The 26,282-nt window shown below is 54.5% G+C and overlaps 12 protein-coding genes across 12 annotated transcripts; 7 read left to right on the forward strand and 5 right to left on the reverse strand.

Annotated features, from left to right (window-relative positions):
• Positions 1 to 28: 28 nt before the first annotated feature.
• On the reverse strand, positions 29 to 3,081 carry ESC4 (regulator of Ty1 Transposition). The gene is made up of 4 exons (XM_062947185.1): positions 2,814 to 3,081; positions 2,319 to 2,752; positions 826 to 2,263; positions 29 to 774 (listed from the first exon to the last, which is right to left on the reverse strand). The coding sequence occupies exons 1-4, from the start codon at positions 2,904 to 2,906 to the stop codon at positions 136 to 138; spliced, it is 2,604 nt and encodes an 867-aa protein (XP_062800486.1). The 5' UTR covers positions 2,907 to 3,081; the 3' UTR covers positions 29 to 135.
• Positions 3,082 to 4,688: 1,607 nt separating this feature from the next.
• Positions 4,689 to 5,213, reverse strand: QC764_0066430 (uncharacterized protein; the record flags this gene model as incomplete). Its single annotated transcript, XM_062940580.1, has 1 exon — positions 4,689 to 5,213. One exon carries the CDS (start codon positions 5,211 to 5,213, stop codon positions 4,689 to 4,691), a length of 525 nt encoding a protein of 174 aa, XP_062800487.1.
• Positions 5,214 to 5,312: 99 nt separating this feature from the next.
• On the forward strand, positions 5,313 to 6,571 carry QC764_0066440 (uncharacterized protein; the record flags this gene model as incomplete). Its single annotated transcript, XM_062940581.1, has 4 exons — positions 5,313 to 5,364; positions 5,521 to 5,759; positions 5,881 to 6,116; positions 6,529 to 6,571. The coding sequence occupies 4 exons, from the start codon at positions 5,313 to 5,315 to the stop codon at positions 6,569 to 6,571; spliced, it is 570 nt and encodes a 189-aa protein (XP_062800488.1).
• Positions 6,572 to 6,589: 18 nt separating this feature from the next.
• On the forward strand, positions 6,590 to 8,790 carry tbp1 (TATA-binding protein (TBP); the record flags this gene model as incomplete). The annotated part of the gene is made up of 4 exons (XM_062947184.1): positions 6,590 to 6,837; positions 6,891 to 6,966; positions 7,069 to 7,495; positions 7,559 to 8,790. 4 exons carry the CDS (start codon positions 6,590 to 6,592, stop codon positions 7,573 to 7,575), a joined length of 768 nt encoding a protein of 255 aa, XP_062800489.1. The 3' UTR covers positions 7,576 to 8,790.
• A 294-nt stretch (positions 8,791 to 9,084) lies between these two features.
• QC764_408970 (uncharacterized protein) lies at positions 9,085 to 10,599 on the reverse strand (the record flags this gene model as incomplete). The annotated part of the gene is made up of 1 exon (XM_062947183.1): positions 9,085 to 10,599. The coding sequence occupies one exon, from the start codon at positions 10,597 to 10,599 to the stop codon at positions 9,085 to 9,087; it is 1,515 nt and encodes a 504-aa protein (XP_062800490.1).
• A 552-nt stretch (positions 10,600 to 11,151) lies between these two features.
• On the forward strand, positions 11,152 to 13,623 carry QC764_408960 (uncharacterized protein; the record flags this gene model as incomplete). The annotated part of the gene is made up of 1 exon (XM_062947182.1): positions 11,152 to 13,623. One exon carries the CDS (start codon positions 11,152 to 11,154, stop codon positions 13,621 to 13,623), a length of 2,472 nt encoding a protein of 823 aa, XP_062800491.1.
• Positions 13,624 to 14,602: 979 nt separating this feature from the next.
• On the forward strand, positions 14,603 to 17,788 carry QC764_408950 (uncharacterized protein; the record flags this gene model as incomplete). Its single annotated transcript, XM_062947181.1, has 2 exons — positions 14,603 to 15,965; positions 16,027 to 17,788. The coding sequence occupies exons 1-2, from the start codon at positions 15,934 to 15,936 to the stop codon at positions 17,786 to 17,788; spliced, it is 1,794 nt and encodes a 597-aa protein (XP_062800492.1). The 5' UTR covers positions 14,603 to 15,933.
• Positions 17,789 to 18,803: 1,015 nt separating this feature from the next.
• On the forward strand, positions 18,804 to 19,832 carry QC764_408940 (uncharacterized protein; the record flags this gene model as incomplete). The annotated part of the gene is made up of 1 exon (XM_062947180.1): positions 18,804 to 19,832. The coding sequence occupies one exon, from the start codon at positions 18,804 to 18,806 to the stop codon at positions 19,830 to 19,832; it is 1,029 nt and encodes a 342-aa protein (XP_062800493.1).
• A 487-nt stretch (positions 19,833 to 20,319) lies between these two features.
• Positions 20,320 to 20,865, reverse strand: QC764_408930 (uncharacterized protein; the record flags this gene model as incomplete). The annotated part of the gene is made up of 1 exon (XM_062947179.1): positions 20,320 to 20,865. One exon carries the CDS (start codon positions 20,863 to 20,865, stop codon positions 20,320 to 20,322), a length of 546 nt encoding a protein of 181 aa, XP_062800494.1.
• Positions 20,866 to 21,119: 254 nt separating this feature from the next.
• Positions 21,120 to 23,965, reverse strand: NDC80 (kinetochore-associated Ndc80 complex subunit ndc80). The gene is made up of 2 exons (XM_062947178.1): positions 21,562 to 23,965; positions 21,120 to 21,500 (listed from the first exon to the last, which is right to left on the reverse strand). The coding sequence occupies exons 1-2, from the start codon at positions 23,943 to 23,945 to the stop codon at positions 21,299 to 21,301; spliced, it is 2,586 nt and encodes an 861-aa protein (XP_062800495.1). The 5' UTR covers positions 23,946 to 23,965; the 3' UTR covers positions 21,120 to 21,298.
• A 102-nt stretch (positions 23,966 to 24,067) lies between these two features.
• PEX14 (peroxisomal membrane protein pex14) lies at positions 24,068 to 25,474 on the forward strand (the record flags this gene model as incomplete). The annotated part of the gene is made up of 2 exons (XM_062947177.1): positions 24,068 to 24,283; positions 24,351 to 25,474. The coding sequence occupies exons 1-2, from the start codon at positions 24,244 to 24,246 to the stop codon at positions 25,472 to 25,474; spliced, it is 1,164 nt and encodes a 387-aa protein (XP_062800496.1). The 5' UTR covers positions 24,068 to 24,243.
• A 26-nt stretch (positions 25,475 to 25,500) lies between these two features.
• On the forward strand, positions 25,501 to 26,273 carry QC764_0066530 (uncharacterized protein; the record flags this gene model as incomplete). Its single annotated transcript, XM_062940582.1, has 3 exons — positions 25,501 to 25,609; positions 25,845 to 25,994; positions 26,131 to 26,273. The coding sequence occupies 3 exons, from the start codon at positions 25,501 to 25,503 to the stop codon at positions 26,271 to 26,273; spliced, it is 402 nt and encodes a 133-aa protein (XP_062800497.1).
• Positions 26,274 to 26,282: the final 9 nt, after the last annotated feature.

Here is a 26,282-nt window from a genome sequence, read left to right on the forward strand (position 1 = left end):
TACACTTACTACCCTCTTCTTCTTCTCTTTTACAAAATTCCAATCAACCCACCCAAAAACAATAACCTTGAACCTAACCTAACGGCTAACACCAAAAACGTCTCACCATAAGTCGCTCAATGATAAATCAATCCATCACGCCCCTCCCCCCCCGGCCTCCTCCTGCCCCTTCCAAAGATACTTTTTATCAAACGTCAACTCCTGCCTCATCGCCACATCCAACAACCAATCCCCATTCACCACCCTCGGCTCGCAGTGCCCATTAACCGCCATCTCCTCAAACTTGGGCCACAGCGCCTTCTCCCCCGGCGTGGTCCCGCTCAGCAAATACACCGGGTCCGGGTCCGCCCCTCCATCCTCCTCCGCCGTCGTCGGCTTGATCGTCGTCCCACTCCTCGCCCTATAAATCTTGAATATCGCCCCGTTCGCCTCCGCAATGGCTTTAAAGTTCTCCACCCCGTTCTTGATGTCCGCCGTGCAATAAATCGGCACATTCCACAGGAGCTTCCCTTTATTCGCGCGCGCGCGCCCGACAGACGTCCCGAGGTTGATGTTGAACTTCTTTTCGTTTTCCTCGTCAACCAAAAAGTGGTCCTCCACTGGCGGACGCTTGTTCGTCTCGAGGCAGGCGTCGAGGAACGAAGTGTTGATTATTTCCGCGCCCTTGGCTAGGCACTTGAGGAATTTCATCGTGCGGACGACTTTGGGGGCGGCGAGGTAGTCGCACGGTTGGGTGTCTTGCACCAGGGTGACGCCGAGGTTGCGCAGTTTCTTCTGTGGAGGTGTTAGCAATGCCCGATAAAGAGATGTGGGAAGCAAGCTTACCCGGTCCGAATCCTCCAAGTTCTTATTCCCTACCCATCTCTTGTACCCCGTCGCGCAAATCCTCATCGTGACATTCGGCAGCGACAACCTCGGCCTCTTGGACGGCCTGCTCTTCTCACCAGTCTCCTCTTCCTCTTCATCATCATCCGCATCAGCATGGCCGGCCGGACTAGAGCTTCTCGTGCTTCTCTCCTTGTCAATCTGATCCATCGCCCTCTTACCACCCCAAACCCCATCTTTCAGTGGCCTCCTCTTTTCCTTCTCATACAACGCCAGATCCGGAGCAATATCCTGAAGCTTGGAGAGCGCAGCTGCTTTGGCACTCCGGCTGCCGCTTGACAGGACGGGGGGGGTATCATTCTCCTTCCCTGTGCGAAGATGACGACCCTTGGCTGGCGTGACAAGGTTGGCCGCGGTTGGAGCGGCAGCAGCCGCCGCCTTTGGCTTTCGCCCCTTCTTCGCCGTTGCCGGTGCAGCAGGCGCTGGGCTCGAATCCGCCATGAACGAGTCTTGCATGGTGCCAAAGTCCTTGTCCAGGTTCATGGTGAGCGCGTTCTTTTGCGCCGCTGCGGCCACTCTCTTCTTCTTCTTTGCTGCCGCATCCATGTGTTCCTCTCCTCCTGGGTAGTACAGATTGCGGAGCACAGTCTCGTCGAGGAAGGTTTTGCCAATAACTTCGCCAAGATTCGTTCGCCGAGGCCATGCTTTGTACTTGTCGTCGTTGAGAGCCAGAGCCTGACAGGCAACATAGCTCTCCTCGATCCAGAGGTGGTTGACGATCTCGATGTTCCAGTCCTTGGCGGCTTCACACTTCTCGCTATGCAGGCGAGCCGTGATGAGATGTGTATTCTCTGCCTTCATCGTTCGGGTATATGTAGCACCGGCAGCCGTGACGAGGTTCTCCAGGTAGATACGGGCCTCACCACCGTAGTTGGAGAGTGTGATCTTTAGGTCCTTAAATCCTGGCAGAGGTTCTCTTGGAACTGGGTAATGAAGCAAGCGCCGAAGCGGCGAAGTCCACTCGTTGTACACAATCAAATAGTAGAGCCACGCCAAGTTGCCGACGTCTTTGCCCATTTGTGAAGCCCTGACGTATTGCTCGCCATCACGGTAGTGACCGACAAAGGTATTGCACTCTTCAACCGTCCCCACAACCTCGCCTCCACCTCTTGCAATCTTCTCGCCAATGGTCTTACGGGTCGAGTCGTTGATGGGGAGGTCGTCGCCCAACAGAACCTTCTTCTGCGAAAACACCACGAGCTTCTCCCCCCCCTGCGGTTCGTATGGGCCACTGGGGACAGCAGAGCTAGCACCCTCAAGTTGCTGGCTACTTGGGATTTTCACCGGTTCTTCGGAGGCAGTGCGCAAGACTTCCGGGTCGGGGAGGAGATATGGACCTTCGTCGATTCGTTTGCCCAGACGGAAGCAGTCGTCGAACCTAGAGATGTATGATTAGAAGGTGCTCGTGCCAACAGTTGCACACTAAAACCCACCAATGAGGAAGGACAATCTTGGCCTTCAACTTCTTCTCGAGCGCCTCCTGACACTTTGGGTGTTCCAGTGTGAGAGCGCAAATGTGGGTGGTTAACTTGTTTAGATCCTTGGACTCCATGCCCCCGAGGGCCAAAACGCCACCACAGATTGCCTCCTTGTCTAGGGTTGGGATGTCGGCGCAAGTGACGGTCACGCTTGAGAAGATCATGCGGGGATCTGGCGAGTAGGGCCGTAACTGCGCCAGCTTTCTGCGATGAATGCTGACTCTGATCCAGTCCGACTTGACCACGGGCACCATGGCGGCCAGCGACTCGGTGTATTCTTCAAAGTCAATAGTATTCGAAATAATGTGGGTTGCTTTCTTCCAACGAATCTTTCCCTGGCGATCTGGCTCTAGCACTTCGGCGCCGTGTTCTCTTGCGACATCGGATAGCTACGAGCTGAGTTAGTTGCTTGGGTTCTTCAGACGAAGCTGGACAACAAATGGGACGAACAATGGAGATTAGTTGGCTCGAGAGCTGCTTGCTTTGCACGAAAGCGATAGCGCAGTCGGCGAGCAATGGGGGCTTCTCATGCTGTTCCGCCATGTTGAAAGCAAGCTGTCGCAATGCGCGTGTCGGTGATGGTATGCATCAAGTGGTGGACCGTCGAAGTCTGTCTGCCCAAGCTGGTACGGTAGTGGTAGGTTGTGGTGGTGCTTTGTGGCTTGTGTGGGTGTGTGGGTGGCCGAGACGCGTCTCGAAAATCCACCAGGACAAGGAGAGACGCGAGACAACCACGACTCACATGACCCACCAAGCAGCTTGCTTCCCATTTAAACCCTGGCCGTAAAGTGGGGCCGTCACTGAGCTGAGATGTTTGATGACATCGAAGATCAAGATATTTCCGCCAGGTGCTGACACAAGATGTGGCGTGGCCTTCTACTTCCTGTCTTGGAGAGGCACTGCTTTGGCACAGGCATAGAGAGAGTTAGGGATAGATGTGTGAGCTGTGTTGGAAGTCATTCAATAGCATTTGCAAATTATGGTCGCCGCCAGAAGGTCAGACTGGACAAGAGGAAATCTATCACAGACTCTCTCTGGAGTCAAAACGAGTCAAAACGAAGCGATGGTCTCGAAGCACCTTCTCCGCCGTAACAAACAATTCCAATACATTTAAATGTCAAACGATACATATGTTTATTCAAGGTATCTAGTTGCTAAAGCAAACTACATGCCGATAAATCAGCATATCTGGCATAAATGCCGGACTTGGTAGGTTTTAGCCAACGCCCATTCCAACCATAGCTATGGCTCATGGTTCATGGCCGGAGTATTGGACAAGTCAAATGCCACCCACCAGAGTCGAGTTTCTGTGGATTACTAGTTTGCCAAAGCCAAAGCCTCCGGATCGAAGAATGACTCCTCTTGAACAGACTCAATAAGCCTTAAACGCCAGTGATAACAGTCAAACCAGACCAACCATTGTACGACTCACCTAACCCCGTGCCGTGACACCGGGTCTGGCTTAAAGTTAAAATGACATCTGCACACAGAGCCATCATCATAATGAGCACACCCACATCGTCGATATTCTGTGTCCTCCGAGCTTGGTGATGGGGGAAATTATGGTGTTGCAATCGTGACGCGCTGTCCATACGCGCGCCGCAAACGTGAAAACGCCAAAATTGCGAAATCACGATGCAGCCAATCAGCACCCTACCACCCCCGTGCCTCGGACTCTCTCAGCCACGGCGGGGTAGCTTTAACAAACAGCCCGACAGGAACGCCATCCCCTTATCGCGACGAATCGTTGATGCTGGATGCCGGACAGACGCATGATAGTGTAAAAAAGCAACAATCAAGAACCAATGAGTCGTGCCAACCATCTCAGCTTTTCTCAAGGACCTCATGCGGGCAGCCTGTAGCCTGATGGATCCCGCCTTTTCGGATCGTGTGCATCCATGGCTTTCGTCCTCAAGTCGGTGTCGACACAACGCTGCCATGTGAGAGAGAACCAGGAGGAAGAGGCCAGAAGGAGTTGGGTTGTGGTCGGGCTCTCTTTGGTTGAACGTGAGTGGGTGGCGCAATTGACCCGCAGCTGAATTTTAGGCCCCCCTTGGCCACCTCGGTGCATGTGTCGATCCTAAAAATGAAATGAGGATGGATGAGTGATGCCGCTGCACGAAAATGAAAAGGAAAAGCTTCAAAAAGATGCAAAACAAAAGGACAAAAATGATCACCAGCAACAAATCGGTGTTATTGGCATGGTGTTCGTTCGCATCAGGGTCAAAAGTTCCTCTGTTTGCGCAAGATGTTGTTGTGTGAGTCATCGCTTGAACAGGGCGGCCCACCAGTGGCTCGGGTGAGGGTGGGACATGTACCAGTACTTCAGGCAAGATGCCGGACAGCGATTGCGCCCGAGCCCTGTGCCGGGATGTGAGCTACAGCCGTTTGTTTGGACTGGGACTCGGTTTGGGCAAAGCTGTCAAGATGTGCAACATCAAATGTCGAACCTCGAGTCCGTGCAATTATTGGGGTTTCGGTATGCCATGATGTCGCTGGCGTTGATCGAGCCGTGATGCGCATGCCTGGGTTGGGTGTAAGCTTGAGAGCGCTCTCGGGGTGGCCTTGAAAGCCAGAACAAAGTCTGTCGCCGCGAAGAGGTCGATACGCGTCATCGTCAACCGAGGTGTAACCGCCTGGACTCAACAAGAGAGGAGTAAAGTTGAGCCAAAAGGCCGCTGTGGCTCTTTGATTTGGCTCGCGTGATGGGTTTGTGGCTCCTGCGATGAAAAGCTTGCTCGTATTGAAAGGCCATTGTCCGTGTACGATAGCCATGTGTTCCGGCGTGGGCGAAAGGGCGTCAGCCTCTGGTGGTTGGGCTGTGATGGATAGAGGCGACAGAGGTTTCATGGCTTGGATTTGGCAGTGGCGATCATGTCCTCATCGTCATTCTAAGGGTCTTGTTGAAAAGTCTTTGCTGCGTGCCAAGTTGGTTCAGTCAGGCTCGCCATGGCTGAGAGCAGTGTGGACATGATGGCGCTGGGCGAGGCCGGACATGGTGGTGAGAGTTGTCGCGGTGCTTGTTGAATATTGTTACATCGCTGTTGTTAGAGGAAAGAGGAAAAGAATGCTGCCATCATGAATATTTTTGGTTGATAAATGCAAGAGCAAAAGGGCCCTTCGTGACGGCGCAGTGACAAGGGGGGGCGTGTTTTAGAGTTGTGGGGATGGGCAAAGTACCGCTACTTAGGGGGCGTCAAGGAGGCCCGTGTGTGCCGTCCCCGCCCGCTGATTCGCTGGTTGAGTTTTCTTGTTGGCCTGAGGCAAGCAGACACGGCTGGCAGACAAAAAATATTTAAGAAGGCACCATCGCCCACCTTGCTCGCCCTTTGGAAGAAGTTGCTCGGTTCTGCCGCCCCACATATTCTCCTCCAGCCACACTTCCCGCACCATAGCGTAAGCAACCGTCGCCAACCCCGACGAACTTCGCTGTCGTGATAACTTCCCATTTTTCTTTTCACTCCTCGCTGCCTCTGCCTTGTGTAGCCACAACGCACAGCCAAATACTCTCATTTAGACTCCCGGTCGATACAGGAACCCGATCGATTCCGTCGTCGTCGACCAAGACCACCTTAATCAAAAAGAAAAGATCAAGATCATTTGCACAGGTCACAGTGCAAAACCCAAGACAAGACAAGACCCCTCTCTCTCTGCCGTGTGCTTGAAAGTGTGGACCACCTCGATACATCATCGCATCAACTCGTTCTCGTTCTCGTCGTCGCCAGAACAGCCACGACTTCGTCATCTCATCGAGTAAATATTTGGTCGACGGTCGAGAGGTCTTGACGGGTTACCGGTGCTTGTGTCGGCGAACAGTAGTTGAGGGGGAGACATTAGGTTGTTTATCTCCCATCTTCTGGTAAGAAATTCACCTCTCTGCTTCCATTCACTCCCGCACTCTTGCGAGTTGCTCTCGCTGCTGCCTCGACAACCCCGCCGCCGACAACAGAGCAAACTGCCAATTCACCACCACGACGCTCGGACCCACTTTCCCTCGACGGCGCAACTATAAATTGGCCGCTTCTGAACCCCCCCGTCTTTTACGCCAAACAACACCGCAAGATCGTAAATTGCCATTTCACTCTGCGACTACAAAGCACTCTTTATTTGCGCATTATCACAATCTGCACACTTCAGGAAGTCATCTAACAGGTCTCCCCCGCAGATTAGTTCGCGCGCAGACAAAGTCATCTAAAAAGTCGCTTTGAGATCTCACAACCGCAATCATGGATGCGATTCAAACCCACCCCACGAGCGCTGCCCAGGCCAAGGCCTTCACTGCCCCCGGTTCTCTCTCTTTCCCCACCGGACATGCTGATCTGAATCAGTCGGTCGCGGGCAATGGCACTGTCGCCAATGGCGCACAGCAGTCGGGCGTCCAAACCACCAACGGTGCTGGGGTGACTCCCGCGACCCCCGCTGCGACGCCGGGCGCCGCTTCAGCTGGACCCAGTGGTATCACACCCACTCTTCAGTAGGAACACCTTTGCATTGCTTTGCAAATAAACTGTAGGCTGACCTCCAAAGGAACATTGTCGCAACTGTCAATCTTGACTGCCGTCTGGACCTGAAGACAATTGCGCTGCACGCTCGCAATGCTGAGGTACGTGTTGCGATCTGGTCTGGGCAGACAGCTCTTTTGAGCGACTTTGCTCCATGACCTTGTCGTCAACAATTTTGCCAAGCCAGGTCTAACATGTTGTAGTACAACCCCAAGCGTTTCGCCGCTGTTATCATGCGTATCCGTGAGCCCAAGACCACCGCTTTGATCTTTGCGTCGGGCAAGATGGTCGTCACTGGCGCCAAGTCGGAAGATGACTCCAAGCTTGCTTCCCGCAAGTATGCCCGTATCATTCAGAAGCTCGGCTTCAACGCCAAGTTCACCGACTTCAAAATCCAGAACATTGTGGGTTCTTGCGACATCAAGTTCCCCATCCGTCTGGAGGGTCTTGCTTCCAAGCATCACAACTTCAGCTCCTACGAGCCCGAGTTGTTCCCCGGTCTCATCTACCGCATGATCAAGCCCAAGATTGTGCTCCTCATCTTCGTCAGCGGCAAGATTGTTCTCACAGGCGCGAAAGTTCGCGAGGAGATCTATCAAGCTTTCGAGATGATCTATCCCGTGTTGCAGGGTATGTTTGCCATGTGATTGCCAGTTTCTATGATGACGTCATTGTACTAACTTTGCCCGCCAGATTTCCGCAAGATGTAGATTTCGTCTCATCACTGCGCCTGGCACGTGGACCTTCCACCCCACTTTGGGCACCCATGTGAACGACTTGTACATTACCCCCCCACTTCACCCTTACCGAAAACCCTCTGGCCGCGAATGAGTATTACGAATATCATACCCCCCCATAAAAAGCACTTTATCACCGACCGTCGGCGACTAGCACAAAACCGCCCATCGGTTTCGCCTTTTTCGGTCACCCAAACTTGTATTTTTGCTGTTTTTGTTTTCTCTTTTCTTGTCAGCATTGCAATGGCGTTCCGGGGGAATCAACAATCGGGGGACAGACGATAAAGGATCCACGCGCGGATTTGACCTCTACCTGAATTCGGGTTTATAGTACATAGATTTTTTCCGGAGATGGCGCGCGCAACAACTCGACGGATCGGCGAAGAGGAACTGGGGGCCTGGTTTATTTTTGCGCAGCGCACAAGGGGGATCTGGCTCTTTTTTTCTCCTGCCACCGTCGTTGTTTTAATGGCTCGGGATGATGGCAACTGGGATTCGAGCGGGCTACCAAGGAGGTGGTGGGAACTACATGAATGCGCGAAACAATCACAAAAAAAAGAGGAGCGAGAAAGGAATTCCCACGCCGCGCGGCTCACCTCAATCTCTGGTTGTTTGTCGATCATCTCAAGATTTTTTTTTTCCAGTGGTGGGAATGAGAAAAAAAAAGAGAAGAGAGAGTGAGATTTGGGGGATTTTACGGGTGGGATCTGGGACATGATCCAGCAAACCTGACATCATGGTTCTTTTTTTTGTTTTCTTTCATCACGCGGAACAAAAGCTGGTTTGCTAATTTTGTCTGTTGTTGTCTGGTTCTCGGACACGACGACGAAAAAAGAGGCACAACCTGCAAGATGAAGAACACATGACCCCCTCAAACTACTCGAGGTGTGTTGTTGGCGCGAGCAAAGCGACGGCCACTGCGGTTTGCACCACACACAACACACAACACACAAACAAGAAAAGAAAGACGATTGGTGGTGGGCTCTTTTGCAAGAAACAAGAAAAACGACAGCCGCACACATTACAGGACTGCCTTGAGCTTTCTTTATCCGCAAGGAAACAAAAAGCTTTCCGGTATTTCAAGCCTTGAGCGAGGGGAGAGCATCAAGGATGGTGAGATCCTTTGGGCAACCTTCGCAAATTGGGTGAGAATGGACAACTGGAGAGCAATAATTTCATCTGGGTGAAAGATGGAAAGCTCGCTTCGGCGTTTTTTTAGTTGTGGTTTCGTTTTTTTTTTTTTTTTTTTTTTTAACAAGGCTATCAATACCATCGTCTTATTTGACAGACATGAGTTTTACCACGCCGCACTGTGTTGTTGTGTGCCCTGCTTTGCCTTGCCCTACCTGTTGCGACATGCACGGTTTGATCGACTTACCTCCTTCCGATCTTGTTCCATGCTGTGTATCCAGCTGTGCCCCTTTCAAGGCCTCACGCCCCTGTGGTGTCTCTAATTTTACCCCTCCATCGCATCAATACCCCTCACACAGACAGAGCCTTGAGGAGCTCCTCTTCCAGAATCAGCCCAGGCTTTCCCCCTCTGCTGCCGTCCTCTGTAAACAATGCGTTGGCTCCCTCCCCTTCCTTCCAAGCCCACTTTTCCTTGAACTCGGGTGGACAGTTTCGCTGGATGCAGTCCACAATCTTATCGCCAATGACGGGGAGGAACTTGAAGGCGTGGCCACTGTCTCCTGTCGCGACAAAGAGATTCTTCCAGTGAGGATGGTAGTCGATGAGGAAGTCGGCCGTCCGGGTATCAGAATACCAGCATAGTCTCGTTTTGGTGAAGGGACGGTCTACCAACCCAGGTAGCGGCGTCATCTCTCGGAGAGCAGCGCGAAGGTCGGCTTCCCCCTCTGCTGGGATGACGAGGTCGGGGTCATGCAACGATGTCCGGGGGATCGAGACGAGGCAGTTGCTTGTGGCAGTTGGCGAGACGGGAAGGGGAGGGAAATGTACAGTTCGTGGGTTGGTATAACCGTAGGCATGGCGAGCTACCTTGAGGACCCGGTTGGTTGGTGGAATGATGAAGAGACCGCTGGAGAGGTTGAGGATGACGGGCATCTTGCCGAGGATCTCTTGCTCCTCTTCGGTGATGTTGAGGTACCCCAAGACTTGGCCCGTGGCGACAGCCTGGCCGTCAAGGTCGACAAAGCTTCCTGTCCATGCCCCTGCTGCCACCATGACCAGGTCCGCGGTCAAGACGCGTTGGTCTTGTAGCCTCACTCCTGTCACACCGGTGTCATCGTGCTCCAGAGACTCCACTGTACCAGCAATGAAGTTGACGCGTCCGGTCTGTATGACTTGCTCGTAGAGCCATGCCATCGACGCGCCGGCGTCTGTCCAGCCGCTGTTGTAGTTGATATATCCCCAAGCTCCAGAGCTGCCACCGGTCCCGAGAACCTCGCAGATCGCGTCGGCGTTCGGGAGCTCTCGGATGCGCTCGGCGAGCATTGGGTCACGAGAGGCCAGAGATGAAACGTTCTCCCAGCTCTTGCGGGCATAATCCATGCCGGTTAGCTTCTTGTGGGAAGACTCACTCGCGCCACCCTCTACGGGAGGGTCCGCGACTGGCGCGGCAGAGGTGGCATCGCCGACGACGAGGAGACCTGTTTCGTGGTAACGGCCCTGGGCGCCGAGATCTGTGGGCTTGTCTTGTTGGCGCCATATCAGCTGAGCTTCATCGCACAGAGCGGCATACGCGTGGTCGGCGTAGTCTGCCCTGACAATGCGGCTCGTGTCAATGGACGCGGCATCGGGGGATGGGAATGTAGACTGAGAGGAGGGGTCGGACCTGTCAATGACAGTTATGGAGGTGTTGATGAACTCATGGCGACGAGTGAGAGCATAGGCTGTGGAGAGGCCAAAGAGACCCGAGCCAACAATGAGAATGGAGGACGGGGGGTTCGTGTTGTTGTTGTTGTTGTTGGTGGTGGTGGTGGTGGTGGTGGTGGTGGTGGTGGAAGAGGAAGAATGTTGAGGAAGGGAAGAAGTCATGACCGTGACAAAGTTGAAGCGAGCCCAAACTTTAATTACGCAGCCGAGACAGCTGGCAACACGTGCACGAGACTCTTTTCGAGAGCAAGGGCTGGGCTGTCCACAGAGGTAGGGAAAGGGATGCCGATCCAAATCGATTCACTGAGGATTTAAGTATTCAGATAGAAAGGGAAAAGCCATGCTCTTTGGGCATAGATGTATCTTCTGTTGAACTCTCTTGACCCCGCTGCGGTTTATCTCGGGATTTGATATCTTGACATGGTTCTCCGTAAGTTGCCACATGCGGTTAGACTACGCCCTTTATACTAGTCCTCCACTTCCATGATTCCGCCCTCATGATGTTTTGGTCTTATCTTGATGCCCAATAACCGGTCTGCTCCAGCGAGGGCAAGATATGTTACAAACCAGCCTTCAAGGTGCTTGGAGTTTGTGCACGGGCCAAGCAACGCCAAGCCAGGAACGCTATGACCGTTGCCGTCAAGGTGCCGCCGTCTTTGTCTTCGCAAACAACCGTCTTTCGTCAAACAGCAATGCTTGAGCAAAACGCGAAACATGTCGAACAATAACATTGCCGAATTTCCTGATGTTCAGGTCAAACTCCAACAGCCAAAGGAAAAGTCAGCATTCGAGAGACAAAAAGCAGAGATCGAGGCGAAGCGCCTGCGCGAAGAGGCCGAGACGGCAGCTGCCCTTGCCGAATTCCAAAAGGAATTTGGAGGCGACGACGAAGAGGATAAGCTTCCTCGAGGCTCTCACCAGACATCGAGATTTGGGAATGGCCCGCCCACTCGACCAGCTTTCAACAGCCCGTCACCTTTTGGAGGTGGTGCAGGCAAGCGACATTTCGGCCTTCCTTCGGGGCCCTCGTTGAAGAGCGGTCCTGGGAGTTTGGGACCTCCTCCGCCATCATACGGCAAGAAGCGAACGTTTGATGGGTTTCAGCAGGACCGAGATCGAGAGAGGGGACGAAACTGGGATAGGTCGGGCTTCGAAGATCGAGAGGCGGGATCCTTGACCGTGTCCAAAGCTTTCGAGGCCAGTGATGATGAAGGCGAGACAACGGCTGTTTCTGGCCGTGCCGAGGAGAAGGCGGCTTCGAGACCTACCCTACGTTTGTCCAACTTGCCACCAGGCAGATCACCGGCATTCATCAAGTCTCTGATACCGGCAAACTTGACTGTGGAGGATGTCAAGATCGTGCCACCAGCGGGACCGACCGGTGCTGACCGTGGCACGGAGAGAAAGTCGGTATCAGCGATAGTTACGCTGTCAAAGGAAACACCTGCTGCTGAAATTGATGCCGCAGTCAGCACGCTGCAGAATCGCTATCTAGGCTTCGGTTTTTTCCTTTCTTTGCACAGACATCTCTCCTCGGCCGCCATTTCGTCAGGGCTTACAGCTCTGCACCCTTCGACCTCAGTGATATCACACCCATTTGGGGCGAAGAAGGTCGAGGAAATTTTGAGGCCGCATGGCTCACATTCGGTGAGCTCCCACCGCGGCTATGCGCCTCCTACCCACTATGGCCCTCCCATGAGTGGTTCCGTCAACCGAAGTGGTATCCTCCACGTTCCTGTCAGCCCGCCACGGGATATCAAACAACTTCGCATGATACACAAAGTCATCGAGTCGGTCCTGGAGCATGGGCCACAGCTGGAGGCCCTCCTTATGTCTCGCCCGGATGTGCAACAAGAGGAAAAGTGGGCATGGCTATGGGATGCGCGCAGTGAGGGTGGTATCTGGTACCGCTGGAGGCTGTGGGAAATCGTGACGGGTTTGCAGTCCACAGACAAGGTCAAGTATTGGCCATTGTTTGAGGGAAGCCATGCCTGGAAAGCACCAGCACAACGGCTTGCCTACGAATATGTCACAGGTGTCGATGAGTTTGTCTCAGAGCCCGAGTATGATTCTTCTGAAGATGAGGATTTCGATGACGAGCAGGGTCGACAGGGCGAGCACAACGAGCAGGAGGATACATTTTTAAACCCCATTGAAAAGTCAAAGCTGTCCCACTTGTTGTCTCGACTACCAACAACAACAACCAAGATCAGGAAAGGAGACATTGCGCGCATAGCAACATTTGCCATCACGCACGCCAGCCGAGGAGCCGATGAAGTTGTCGAAATGATTGTGTCCAACATCGAGCAACCATTCGCATATACCTCGGCCAATCCAGACTACAAACGTGATGGGAAAGAGAAGGACGAGGGCTCGCGCGATGCCTCTCCTGCTCCAGACGACAAACTTGGATCCGGTGGACTTGACACTAGCGCAGCGTCACTTCTCGGCCTTTATGTGGTCAGTGACATTTTGTCCTCTTCATCCACCAGCGGCATCCGCCATGCATGGCGGTATCGTCAATTATTCGAGAACGCGCTTCGAGCCCACAAGACGTTTGAGAAGCTGGGAATGGTGGTGGATAAGCTAGGCTGGGGACGGATCCGGGCCGACAGGTGGAAGCGCGCCGTAGAACTGGTGCTAAGCCTCTGGGAGAGTTGGTGTGTGTTTCCGGTTGAAACCCACGAGTATTTCGTCAACAGTTTCAACAACCCACCAGCTCTGAAGAAGCCGGTGGACGTTGGCGGAACAGAGCAAAAGGTGGGCAAATGGAAGCCAGTGGAGACAGAAGCTGGCGCAAAAGAGAAGGACCACGGCTTTTTGCCGATCTCGACAAAGCTATCGACTGACCAGGACGACGAAAATGACCACTACTTGGAGGATGTTTTGGAATCTCGTGATGGTGATGTCGAGCTCCAGTCACCCTACATGTACTACACCTCGGTGCTGGATGAGTTCTCTGACCTGGACCTCGACGGTGTCCCATATGACGACGACGACGACGACGACGACGAGAATGGGGTCAGCGGAGATGTGAGCATGCCGCAACCGACAACGACAGAGCCACCAGCAGATAAGGTGGAAACCAAGATCATAGGAGGCTTTTCCATGTCGGCGGCGAAGGCTGCGCCAGTGAAGAAGCGGATGCGTGCAGTGGACATGTTTGCGGGGTCTGACTCTGATTAGACGGCCACCTGAGAAACGGAGGCGTTTCTGGGGAAGATAAGATTAGATCGCCAAGAGATCAAAGTGCCCTTTTGACTTGGCCCCTATATCCATAACAGCCGCCGCCGCCACGCCACCCATATCACATCGTCAGGTCTCAAGCGTGAATGCAAAGGGCAAAGGGCAAAGGGAAAATAGGCAATGCTCGGCGGTTCTGGGCGGTGCTACCCACCCACGTCTCGCGTAACATTATGCGAGGCATTCGCTATCCACGGGGTTGGGACAGGAATGGGCGGCAGAGGAACGGCACTATTGGGGTTGGGTTCATGCGTTCGGCTCACACCAAGCACCAAGTCACGCAAGTCTACGAATAGGTGAACGAGTTTGGAGGGAGGCAATCACAGCAAGCATGGCAAGGTAGTACTCGACAGCCAGAGGGCGTCTCCCAAAAGGGCCAATTACTAAATGCGTAGAGCAGATCCCGCGCAGTCCCCCAACCTGCCCGCTCCTTGGCTGTTGGGTTGCGTCCCATCAAGCCATGCACGCCATGTTGGAGAGAAGATAGTAAAAAGTTTGTCTAGCTTAGGGTTTAAGGTATGTTGTGCACCTGTCATGCGGCGTTGCCATCCCATCTTGTGGTGTGGATGGATGATTGTGGTGCACGTGAGAGAGTGTCGGGCGTGGTTATCTCGAGTTTATTATTCTCTTTGAGGATGAACGCGGCGGAGATGGCTGACATGTTTTGTGTGTGTACGTACCTACTTCAAAAGACCCGAGCGTAGTCACCAGCTTTATTACACGGTACATAGAAGTGTCCCTTGGCTACGAGGCTGGACCAACGTGGGTGGTGGTTATATTGCTGACTAAAAACTTGCGCACCCCACCTTTGGCACCTTCCCATCTCAAGCCATGGCCACCCACCTACCCACCCATATCTGCAAGAGCGAAGGTTGTTTTTCATCAAGACCTGGGGAAAGGTCCCTGACCCCCAAGAAAGGATGTGCTGTGGCCTGGAGTAGCGATGGCTGCAAATGCTACCTTGGAGAATTCTGAGCTGTGACAGGTGACAGTTGTGATGAATGTCGAGACGAAAACCTTCCAAGCCCAGTTGTTTCCGGCATTCTCCACCCGTGCCTCTTCCTTAGGAAACTCAACCGACTCCAGCTTGTTGCAACCTACACCACCTCTACACAGCACAGTCACAATCCAAGCCCCCCGGCAGCCCAGTAGTAGCAGCCTCCATCTCCGCCCTGCCTCGCTCAGTTCCGGCCCGGCCCTCCCCTCGTCCCAGGTCCAGCAGCAGCTCCGAGCAAAGCTGTGTGTGCTACCTACTACCTCGATAGCTCACCGGCATATTCCATCTCTCACTCACCTTTGCAGACACAAGCTCCAGCAGAACCACCGGCGCTGGCCCTAGAATGGCGTGACCCTGGGACCTGGATTTGTTCTTCTTTTTATTTTATTTTATGCTTCTTCTCTTTGTCGGCTCTGCTACCATCGACCACCGTTCCGTCCCTTCGGCTCAACTCTAACTGCCGAGCCAGCTCTGGTACCTCTTCCACCTTCCACCGCCAAAACCCAACAAGCAAAAAGCCCCTTGCCTGTGCCTAAGCTGCGGGCCAGCGCCGCTGACATCGCGTGCCGGTTGGAGGGGGACCTCTGAATGTTGGAGCTGCTGACGGGACAGACTAAACCCGCTCGGACTTTCCACAAATCTGTGGACGTCCTTTCTCTCTCTCTCTCCAGGTCCGCCGAGTCGCCTGTACAAGATTCGTCCAGAGTCCTGACTGACTCTTGTCAACCTCAACCGTCGACGGCTTGACAGTTCGTCTTATTTTCCGTCTCGACATTCTCACGGACGGTCTCCTTCATCTTCGTCCCACCGCTTGCTGGCCTCGAGGGTCTGTCGGTTTCAGCTCTTGGGGTGTCTAGAACGTTGAGAGAGCCTCAAGCACACGGTGTCGATCTTTTCGGTCTCTTCACCTGTGGCGATACAGCGTGCGTTATAAACAGGAAATTCCGCTCTCCTGAACCAGACCTCGGCAGCATCCGACAAGTCTTGTCCATCCGACCACACAGAAGCTCTCGGTTGCTTCAGCCAAAGCACTGGCGATAACCTCTCTCCATTCGACGCATTGCTCGCCAGCCTTGTCACTGCCTGCGGCGGTATGAGCTGCGAGCTCGGTCTTGCTTATCCTACTCACAACATTGTCTCCAGCAGCGGCTAGGACACAGGCTCTGTCCGAAACCTTGAACGCCTCGGAAAACCTTGCTGAGCAAGAAACAGAACAGGCTTTTCCCCCTCATCTCCCTCTCAAACAAACACACAAGATGCCCATCATAAACGGGCAAAAAATGGCCTGGTATGTCTTGCTTTTCTGTTTGTCCCGAGGTTTCCTTGCTGACGCTCATGCCTTGACATAGCGGGCCATGCATTCGCGGCCATCGCTCTACGAAATGCAATCACTATAACGAGCGGGTGATGGTGCCGGTGAGGAAGCCTGGTCGCCCCTTGAGCACCTGCCCCTGCCCACCTGGGAAACCATGTGTATGCGGCGGCGTTAGAGTTGCCATTCCGAAGAAGCAAAAGTGCCATTGTCCAGCTGGGACTGTCGACAGTGCTACCAGCTCCGAGTTCGACCCTTCGCCAGTTGACACACCCATCTCACCAGCATCACGCACCTCTTCGAATCGAGTCACCAAGTCGGGTTCGGGGTCCAAGTCAGCCAGCCGAAGGCAATCGCTGGCGCTTGCGAACTTGGAGAGGATGGATCCCAACTCCATCAACCTGATCCCGTCGCCCAATGGAAATGGAATGATTGGAATCACGGCCATGGTGAGCCCAAGGGACGCGACGTTTGGACATCCGATGGGGATGGTATCCATGGGGCCTCGGGAGTCTTTTGTGCCTGCACCACCACCGGATTTTGGTGGTCCAATGGGATACAACATGCCCCCAAGCATGCCGCCACACATGCCACCGCCTCACTATCCCCCGCATATTCAGATCTCGCAGCATATCAAGACGGAAAATGGCGGGTTCGTCCCGATGCTGAACGGGACTTTTGTCTCGCCAGTGCCCATTCCCGCCTTTGTCGATGGCCCTCACCCACAGGGAATGCAGGCGTTCAACGGGCCGCCGCCGCCACCACCTCCCAATCCTGTTCTCGAACCATCGGCCATGTCCAAGCCGAAGGGAGGTTCGGGAGGCGGGGGCTGCTGTGGTGGTGGCAACAAGGCATCCCCCATTCAGGCGCCTCCTCCAGTGCCGGCTCCTCTTCCTACCCCTCCTCAACAGCAAATGCCGAACACAATGCCACCACCCCAATCACAGAATGCCCCGTCAGGCGGAGGCGGCAGCTGTTGCAGCAGCAAATCTTCGCAGCCACCCCCCATGCCCCAGATGAGCCCCAACGCTATGCAGGCACCCCCTCAGCCGGGTTTTGGTCAGGGATTCATTCCCCAGTATCAGACTCCGATCGATATCAAGATGGAAAACATGCACCACCATCAGCCATTCCAGTTTCCCGGTCAGACTGTGTTCACCTATCCCGCCGAGTATGGCTCATGGCAGATGCCCATCAACCCAGCCATCTGGCAGCAAGTTGTCTCACGGCCGCCCACGCAGCAGCAACACGAGACGCCTATTTCTGCCACTGCTCCCAACGGCAACAACGGGACCGTGGGCGGGAACTCTCACGAGTGCGGCTGTGGTGAGGGCTGCCAGTGTGTTGGCTGCCTGGCTCATCCGTTCAACTCGCAAATGCTTCAGTATGTGCAGAACGCCTACAGCCCCAACAGCAGCCACGGCAACAGCAGGAGCGCGGATTCCAGCGCCAATGCCAGTCCCAGCGCGAACCCTTTGAACCTGGCGAGTCCTGTGGAGATTCCCAGCGGGCCGGAGCTGCCGCCATCACACCAGACACAACCGCAGCCACCACCAAGGCCGAACGCGAACGAGTCTGATGGCTCGTCGAACGCGCCAACTCCGCCGAACGAGGGATCGCCGGCTCTGTCGAACGAGGAGGAGCTGACGGCGCTGGATTACTATTTTGTCCACTTGCCCATTTCGGCTTTGTGCGTGGGGGCGTTGGACATGTGCCCTTGCGACGAGTCTTGCGAGTGTGTGGGGTGTTTGGTGCATAACACTGCGGGATTCCCTCAGGGGGATGGGGGGTTCTCTTAGGTTTCTTTCAGGGATGGGTGGTTTATCGTGTGTTGAGTTTGAATTGGCATTTTGTTTTCCCCCTTTTTTTTTCTTTTTTTCTTTCCTTGGCTATCACTCTATTTCGAGATACCCATGTGCTGGTTGTCGGTGCTCATTTTCAGAGGGGAAAGGTAACACAGGCAAGAAAGGGGGGGGGTTGATTTCGAGAATGGTGACAGGAAAAGGGGGGGTGGGCATTTGTGGCTTTGTTGAGGAGGTGATACCCTACAGTGGACATTTGCCAGCTTCATTACAGGATTTGATGATAGCGAGAGGTGGGCGGGCATTGGCAGCTGTATCAAGGAGTTGATAACCTACAGTGAAGGGGTTGGGCAAGGTGGGTAGCGTTGTGAATAGAGCTATGGATTGTGTTGAGGGGGTGTTACACGGCTTGAGAGATAGGCACGATAGGCAAATGGAGATGGGTTGACACTGTTGACTGTCAATAGATTTTATCAGTGTGGCTTGATGATGTGCCGTGAGAATATTTGAGTTTGATGGGGACACAAGATGCTAACTGAACTTACCTCGATTACGAACAGTTCGGGTAGGGGGCTTGGGTAGTTATGCTTGTTGGACCGTGGATGGTAAAGGTGTGGCTCTGGTTGAGGTGGATGGCAGCATCTCCGTCAGGCAGCTGTCTGAGGTGTCGGAGATAAGAATGGTGGGTCGGGGTAGGGGGAAACGGAGGTTTTGTTGCACAAGGTCTTGGCGGTGCATAACTGGTAACGGGGGAGAGACGGCGTCAACAGTGGGTTGGGGGGGAGCGTTAACATTTCTTTTGGGGGAGGATGTGGAAGGGCGCACTGACAATTTGGCGCGCGGTGAGTGAGAGTATCCGGGCAGTATATACCAACGACTTGGCCATCGCAAAAAAATATAGAAGAGGAATAGAGTTTTTAAAGAAGCTGGGCTTTTGTACTCGGTATTTCAGCTATTTCACTTGTGTTATTTCGGAGCCAGATTGGGAAGACAACTACAAAAAGAGGACAAGATGCTCAACTCGAGAACACGATCAAGATCACCTGCTCGCTCACCATCACGACGAGATGGTGACAGAGACAGGGAAAGGAGGCGTGAGAGGGAACGTTGCAGAGAGAGGAGCCGCGATCGGGGAGATGGACACCGCTCTCACCACCACCCCTCCCGTCACCATCACTCGTCACCACCAACATTGCCCTTCCACCGCGCCCCATTAACCAAAACCTCACTGCACTCCCACACCCAGCTCTTTCAATCCTACCTCTCCACCGTCAAGAATTTGTCTTTCGGCTCCCTCTCGGAAACGGAGGCAAAAGGCCGCTGGAAGAGTTTTACTGGAAAGTGGAACAGGGGGGAGTTGAGCGAGGAGTGGTATAACCACCCTTCTTTACCACCACCATCATCAAAGATACACACCCCTTCCTTCTCCCCTGCCCCCTCAATCCCAGAACTGAACCCCGGCACCAACAAATCCGACGATGACGACGGCGACGACGACGACGACGACGATGACGATGAGTACATCCCTCCTTTACCAACCCAAAATCAAGCGCAGCAGCATGGTCGCCATGGCCCAGCAATCCCAACAAGAGATGACCTCACCCACCGCGACGAGCTGTTGGAGACGGAAAGGGGGCGCTCTCTTGATGACCACCGGTACGAGAGGAAAACTTTTAGGAAATTCCACAGGGAGCAGCTTGACGAGCTTGTTCCAAAGGCGGATCCGGGGTCGAGGGAACGGAAGCTGGAGAGGAAGAGGGAAGTGACTGAGAAGCTGAAGGGGTTCGGACAGGACAAGGAGCAGGGGGTGGAGGAGGTGAACGAAGGGGATCTGATGGGTGGTGATGATGCGATCGAGGAGCTCAAGAGGATGAAGAAGTTGAGAGAGGAGAGGCAGAATCAGAGGCAGAGTCGGAGGGAGGAGGAGGAGATGCTGAGACGGCAGGAGAGGGAGGAACGGGTGAGGGGGTATAAGGAAAGGGAGGAGAGGGTGATGGAGGGGCTGAGGGGGTTGGTTAGGGAGAGGTTTGGGGGGTGTTGAAAGTGGGGAGGCTCTCTTGTGTGGTGTCTTTTGTCGCTCTCTGTTGGGCAGTTCGATACCGGTACCGTGCATCCATTTTTGCACAGAGCAGCACTGGAAAATCCCATTACATGCATAACAGTATGATTCAACCTACCAAGGGTTCATCATGTCCCCAATGTTTCCGTCACACTTCCCAGGTTCAATATCAATCATATGCCTCCCAAAACTCCAAATCACACACATAAAATTAACATTCACACCCCCCTTCCCTCCCAAGCTCCACCACGCCTATTAAAATGATTTGACGCCTCCCAAAATGCAGCCAACATGTAAAAATTGCCCTTCCCACGCCCTCCCCCCCCTATGTCTTCCAAATCCCAACTGAGGCCTTACAAAAACTTGACACCCAAATTCTCCTCCCCCCCCAACGTCTGCGCCCTCCCCTTTTTGACCAGCACGCCCACCGCCTTGACCAGCAATTCCTGATCCAAACCCCAGAACTCTGTCACGCTGTCAGCCACGACCCCTTTCTGCTACCCATCATCAGAAACTCACCGGACCCCCTCGTCCCCTCCCCCTCAGCCAACTCATAAACAGTCACCACCACCCCCCTATTCCCCGTCTCGTCAGCCCACCGCTCCAACAACCCCGCCCACTCCTCCGGCGTTCTCCAGTACACCCAGACCAGATCCCCTTCTTTACCTCCATACCACTCCGCCCTCCCTTGTCGTTTCATAAAATCGATCATCTCCTTCATGTAAGAGACTTCCAGCCGCCGGTTGATTGTTTCGTTGTTGAAGAGGGGGTAGATAACCGATGCAGGGGAAGTGGTCGCATCGGAGAGGGAGATGCGGTAGAGCTTGTGGTGTCGACAATAGGCCAAGATGAGGGAAGACCACTTGGAGAGCTGGGCGTGCCGGGTCGAGAGGTTGATTTGGGGGGTGAAGAAGGGGGGGAAGGAGTGCTCTTTTGGGAAGGGGAATGCTGCTGTTGCTGCTGCTGCTGCTGCTGCTGCTGCTGCTGCTGCTGCTGGGGGGGGGTTGGTGGTCATGATGGGAAGGTGTTTGGCTGCTGTAAATAAGTCCTGGTTTGGATTGGTTAGATGAGTGTAAAGGAAAAAGGGATTGGGTGAGGTTGGTTGTGGATAAGATGGGAAAAGTATATGGGATGGGTTGGTGTGAAAGTGGTGGTGGGGTTGGATGGATGGAATAAAGAGTGCCAAGACCTTGTGCCTTGCATGGCGAGGGGTTGTGGTTCTTCTGACTGGACCATCAAGGTTCATATCATGAAGATGGGAAAAGCTTGTCGTAAGCAGCAGTAGGTAGACTTTTGATTTTCATCATCAGGATAACAAGAGTAAAAAAAATAATAAAAATAAAAATCCCACACACGGTATATCCTGATCCCTAACCATATCCTACTCCTAACCCATAGACCAACAACATCCGTAAAATAAAACTCGACCAAAAAAAAAACACAAAAAACTACATGTCAATAGCCTGGGTATCATCTCTCATCTCGTCACTCCCCAACTCCTTCTCCAGCTCGTCCGCCACGAAGCTCTCGTACTCCTCCAAGTTCTTCTGCACGTGCATCTTGAACTTGATCACGTCGTTCAGCATGCGCATCGTCTCGGTATGCAGCTCCTCCCTGAGCGCGTTCGCCCGCAGCGTCAACTGTTCGTACCTGTTGATAGTCAGCAAAACGATCTCTGTAGGGTTGGTTTGGTGTCGGGGTCAAAACTCACTCAATGTTCGTATTCATCTCCCTCTGCTCCATCAGCTGCACGCTCTCGCTCAGCTGCGACCTCATCTTGGCCAGCTCCTTCTCCATCTTCTCAATCTGCGCGTCGCTCGCCATCTTTTGCGCGCTCGTCGACTCCTTGGTCTTCTCATACTCCTCCTCCGCCGCCCTCACCCGGTGCTGCAGCGCCTCCACCTCGTTCCTCTTGTCCTCAATCGCCTCCTTGGCCCGGTCCAGCAGGTCATGATCCTCCATCATCACGTCCAGCGCCTGTTTTCTCCGTTCCGACACCTCCTTCCTCAGCACCAAGAAGCTGTTCTTAACCTCCCCGCGCAGGTCCAAGTTCAGGATATGTGCCGGCTGATACCCCGTCGTCGAGTCCTGCAGAAGCCTATCTCCCCCTCCCCCTTGTCCCGCCGCGGCCGACGACGACGGCCCCAGCGACGACGAAAAGTCCGACGGCCCATCATTCACCGTAACCTGCAGCTCGTACTCCTTCCCCTTGGCGTTGACCGCAGTGGCCGGTATCAGCCCGATCTGATAGGCCACCGTGTTGAACTTGTCCACCGCCCTCTCCAGCTCCTCCAACCTCCTGCTCGCCTCCAGCTCCCGATCCAGCACCTTCCGCTTCACTTCCTCCAGCCGCAGATTGGCAGACTCTATCTCCCTCTGCAGACGCTCCCGGTTCCCAGTCATCCGGTCGATATCCTGCATGCTGATCCCCTGCTCATCCACCGCCCTCTGCAGCCTCCTCCTCTCCTCCTCCGCCTCCCTCACCTCGTCGACCAGCTTCTCCAACTCCTGCTGCAGAATCCGATTCTTCGCCTCGTACCTGTCGGACTTTTCCGAAACCAACGTGTTGTACTCCTCAAACTTGGCCCTGTCCTCCTGCATGATCTTGAAGTGATTGTCCAGCACCGCCGGGTCAGGCGTGCTCTTCTCCAGCTCCTCAATCTCTTTCTGCAACCTCTCGTTCTCCGCCTCCAGCATCTTGAGCTCCTCATAGTACTTTGCATTCCCGTCGTGAAACTCGGCCGCCATCCTCTCCACATGCGGCGCCAGTGCGGCCTCGACATCCTCATCCCCCGCGTCATCATCCATGTTGAGCCAGTTCTGGTATGCTCGCGTCAAGAAGTTGAAAATAATGGTGTCCCCCGTGACGTCGACCCCAGCCTCCAGACAAGCCTCATCATACTGGTTGTGAGCATACCGATCGAGCATCTGCGCCAGCTGCATCATCCAGTGCAGCAAACCCAGAAACGTGCTCCAGTTCTGTCCCCCCACGGCCGCGATTTGGGATTTCGTGATGCTCTTCTCGTATGGGTAGCGCATTTGCTTCAGGAGGGGGGGCACTTCTTGGTCAATGTTCTTCTGGAAGCGATAGCTGGGGTCGATGCGCCTGTAGAGCCACTGGAACATGAAATTGAAGTCTTTTTGGGTGGGGGACTTGATGAAGTTGTCCGAGAGCTTGTGGCTCATTTCCATCTCAAAGTTGTTTTGGGCGAGGTATTCGACGAGTTCCTGGCCCAGTCGGTTCTGGTAGGACCGGTCTCGGAGGGGACGGGGGTCGCGGGGGACGCCGGCTGCTTGGGGGGCTTGTTGGAAGAAGCTTTGGTGGCCACCCGTTGGGATGCCCATCCCGCTGCTGCTCGGGCCGCCGACGCCCGAGGGACGGGCCCGGTAGACGCTGCTGCGGCGGTCGTTGTCTTGACTGCTCGAGGGTCCTCCGCCGGTGGTGTGGTAGGACGGTTTTAGGGAGGTGGTGTTGCTGCCGGCGCCGGTGTAGGCCGATACCGAGGCGCGCTTGACCGAGGAGAGACCTACGTCGGCTAGGTTGGTGCCGGAGGAGGAGCGCTGGAACATGGGCTGGTTTGGACGTTGCAGGGCCAGGGAGTGGCGCGAGCCGGACATGGAGCGCGCATGGCTGGTTGGGCCGCCGATGCTGCCAATGTGGGATTGTCGCTTCATGGCGGAGGGGGGCTGGGGGATGGCAGAGTTGAGGTTGAGACCCCCGAGGGTCTCGCGCGGTCGACGGCTCGACATGGTTGGTGATGTATAAAAAAAAAAAAAAAAATGGGCTAGAGGGCTGGTCCCCCCTCTGTCGCTCACACACTCCCCTCCTGTTGGTTTTGCACGGTGAGTTTGCCCAGTACGCCGGCGTATCGCGGGATGGTTGCTTGGCCCGAGGGATATGCGCAAACGAGGGGTGAGTCGGTACTTTCGTCGAGGTATCGAGAGGTTTGTCGTCGAGGTTCGCAGCAAGGTCGTTTTGGCAAGTCGCGGGGCAACAGCGGCGACAGGAGCGTTGCGACAACTGGCGAGAGCGACACTTTGCTGTACAGCGCTCGGTTGCTGTGGTAAACAAAACATGCGGGCGGGGCAGTCCATTGGCCGGCCCCGCCCTCCGCTGCTCTGGAAGGGCTTGGCAGGTGACACGTGATGCCGGCCATTCAAATCCGGGGGGAAAGCACCAGTGGCAAGAGTTCCGCTGAAAGAGGAAACAAGGGGCACGGGCCGGCATGAACCTCGGCTTCCCGCGCGCCATTGCATTTCCCAAACGGTCGTCATCAGCTACTACTTTTTGGTCTTCTTCAGCCCCAAACGCGTCCTCCAGTTTCATCAATTCCTGCTCTTCCACAGAAAAGGGGCTTGATCTCAAAAGGAGGGAGATACGACATATACGAATATGGCTATTCGTGAGGAGCTTGTCGCTTCGGCAGCGACGTGTAGGTTGACCTAGACCGACCCAGGATCGAGACATCGGGATGCATGCTGATTTCCACTGTCATCTAGTCCTGCAAGACCCCAGCGTCGCCGCGTCCCCGATCGACAAGAAGGTCGCCTTCCTGCAAGCAAAGAACCTGACCCAGGAAGAGGTAAACGTTGCCCTCGCTCGCGTCGGTGCTGGCGTAGCGCCGCCACAAGCATACACATCCCAGGCCGTAATCCCAGCACAACAGCAACAACAACAACAACACCAACCACCCCAACAGTACTACGGGCAGCAATACCCCCCACAGCAGCAATACCCCCCATACGGATGGCAACCACAACCACAGCAGCAAACCGTCCCACCTCGGCGTGATTGGCGTGACTGGTTCATAATGGCTACTGTCGTCAGCGGCGTCTCCTACGGCCTCTTCTCCCTAGGGAAGCGCTACGTCTACCCCCTCATCGCCCCCCCAACCCCCGAACGGCTGGAGCGAGACAAGAAATCCATCGATGAGCAATTCGAAAAGACGTTTGCCTTGGTGGAGCAGCTGGCCAAAGACACGGAAGCCCTCAAGGCCACCGAGACGGAACGCACCGAAAAGCTCGACACGGCCCTCAACGAACTCGAGACGGTGATCGGAGACCTCAAGTCGGCCAACCGCCGCCGCGACGACGAGGCGCAGCGGGTTAGGGATGACGTCCAGAGCCTCAAGGACTCAATCCCCCGCGCGTTGAACAACCAAAAGGACCTCACTGACACCAGGCTGAGGGAGGTCAATGCTGAGCTCAAGAGCTTGAAGACGTTGATCACGCAGCGGATGAACCCGACTGCCACTTCGACCAGTGTGAATAATTATCTTCGCCCGTCCACCGGCGGAACCACTCCTGCTGCTAGCCCGGCTGCTGTGACGCCCGCGGCCCCGGCTACGGTTGAGAATGGGGATGAGGCTCCCAAAACTACGACGTATTCGGATTATTTGACTGGTAACCACAACCGGACCGGTTCCGCTTCTGCCTCGTCGCCTTTTAACAGCGGGATGACGGCCAAGGCGTCGATTCCGGCTTGGCAAATGATGGCTTCGAAGAAGGGTGCTGCTGCTGCGGCGGCGGGGCCGTCGTCGTCGTCATCGACGGAGGGTGGTGAGGCGGCGGCGGCGGCGGGGAGCAGTGGGAACAGCACTGATACCCCTGCTGCGAGCTCGTAGGGGGGGCTATAGGGGTGGTGGGGTGGATGACACAAGAGAAAGTGGAGGAGGAGGAGAAGAAGGAGGAGGAGGAGAAGAAGGAGGAGGAAGAGCCGGCGACATGTCGCTGGCACCATGTGATGAGGAGGATCAACAGTTGGATATATGATTAATGTGTACCGGTCAGCGGGGTAGTGTTATGGGGGGGTTGTGGCTTTTGTACCAGTAACATTATACTACAGCATTGGAGTGTTTTTTTTTTTCGCTCAAACATTGTGTCGCAAATATTTCGCAGCGGGCGTTATTAGGTTTTTTAAGAATCTGGTCATCTCATGAGATGTGATTCATGTCGGGGCAATTGTGATGGATAGTGCTGTTTTGACTTATGCAGGTTGGTATGGTTCTCTGGCTTCTTCTCCGGACTCGCGGGCTGTTATAAGAGTGCGGGTGTCCCCCCTCGATCGACTCGACATCAACAAACAAACAAACGGAGGAGGGAAGCATTTGACCCGACAGTTTGGACAGGTGTGGGGAGCGAACGGTAAGTGTATGAACTTTCCCATGTTGAGGGCTACATAAGTTTGGCATGTGCTGATTAGGTTTCGGGGGGAGACAAATGGCACCACATTGGCATTGCGGGAAGCGGGAGGTGCAGTAGGCTGACAAAGCTGTACTAGCGAAAACAAAGGTTGCCAATGCCGGGGCGGGGAGAGGGGGGTGGAAGCCGAGGTACAGGTTTTTGGTGGTGGTGTTGGTGGTTGTTGGTGGTGACGGTGGTAGTGGTGGTATGTCTCTCTTTCATCCCAACTTTTTTTGTTGATAGACAGGC

The sequence above is a fragment of the Podospora pseudoanserina genome, chromosome 4 (genome assembly GCF_035222485.1).
Source record: "Podospora pseudoanserina strain CBS 124.78 chromosome 4, whole genome shotgun sequence".
NCBI classification, from domain to species: domain Eukaryota; kingdom Fungi; phylum Ascomycota; class Sordariomycetes; order Sordariales; family Podosporaceae; genus Podospora; species Podospora pseudoanserina.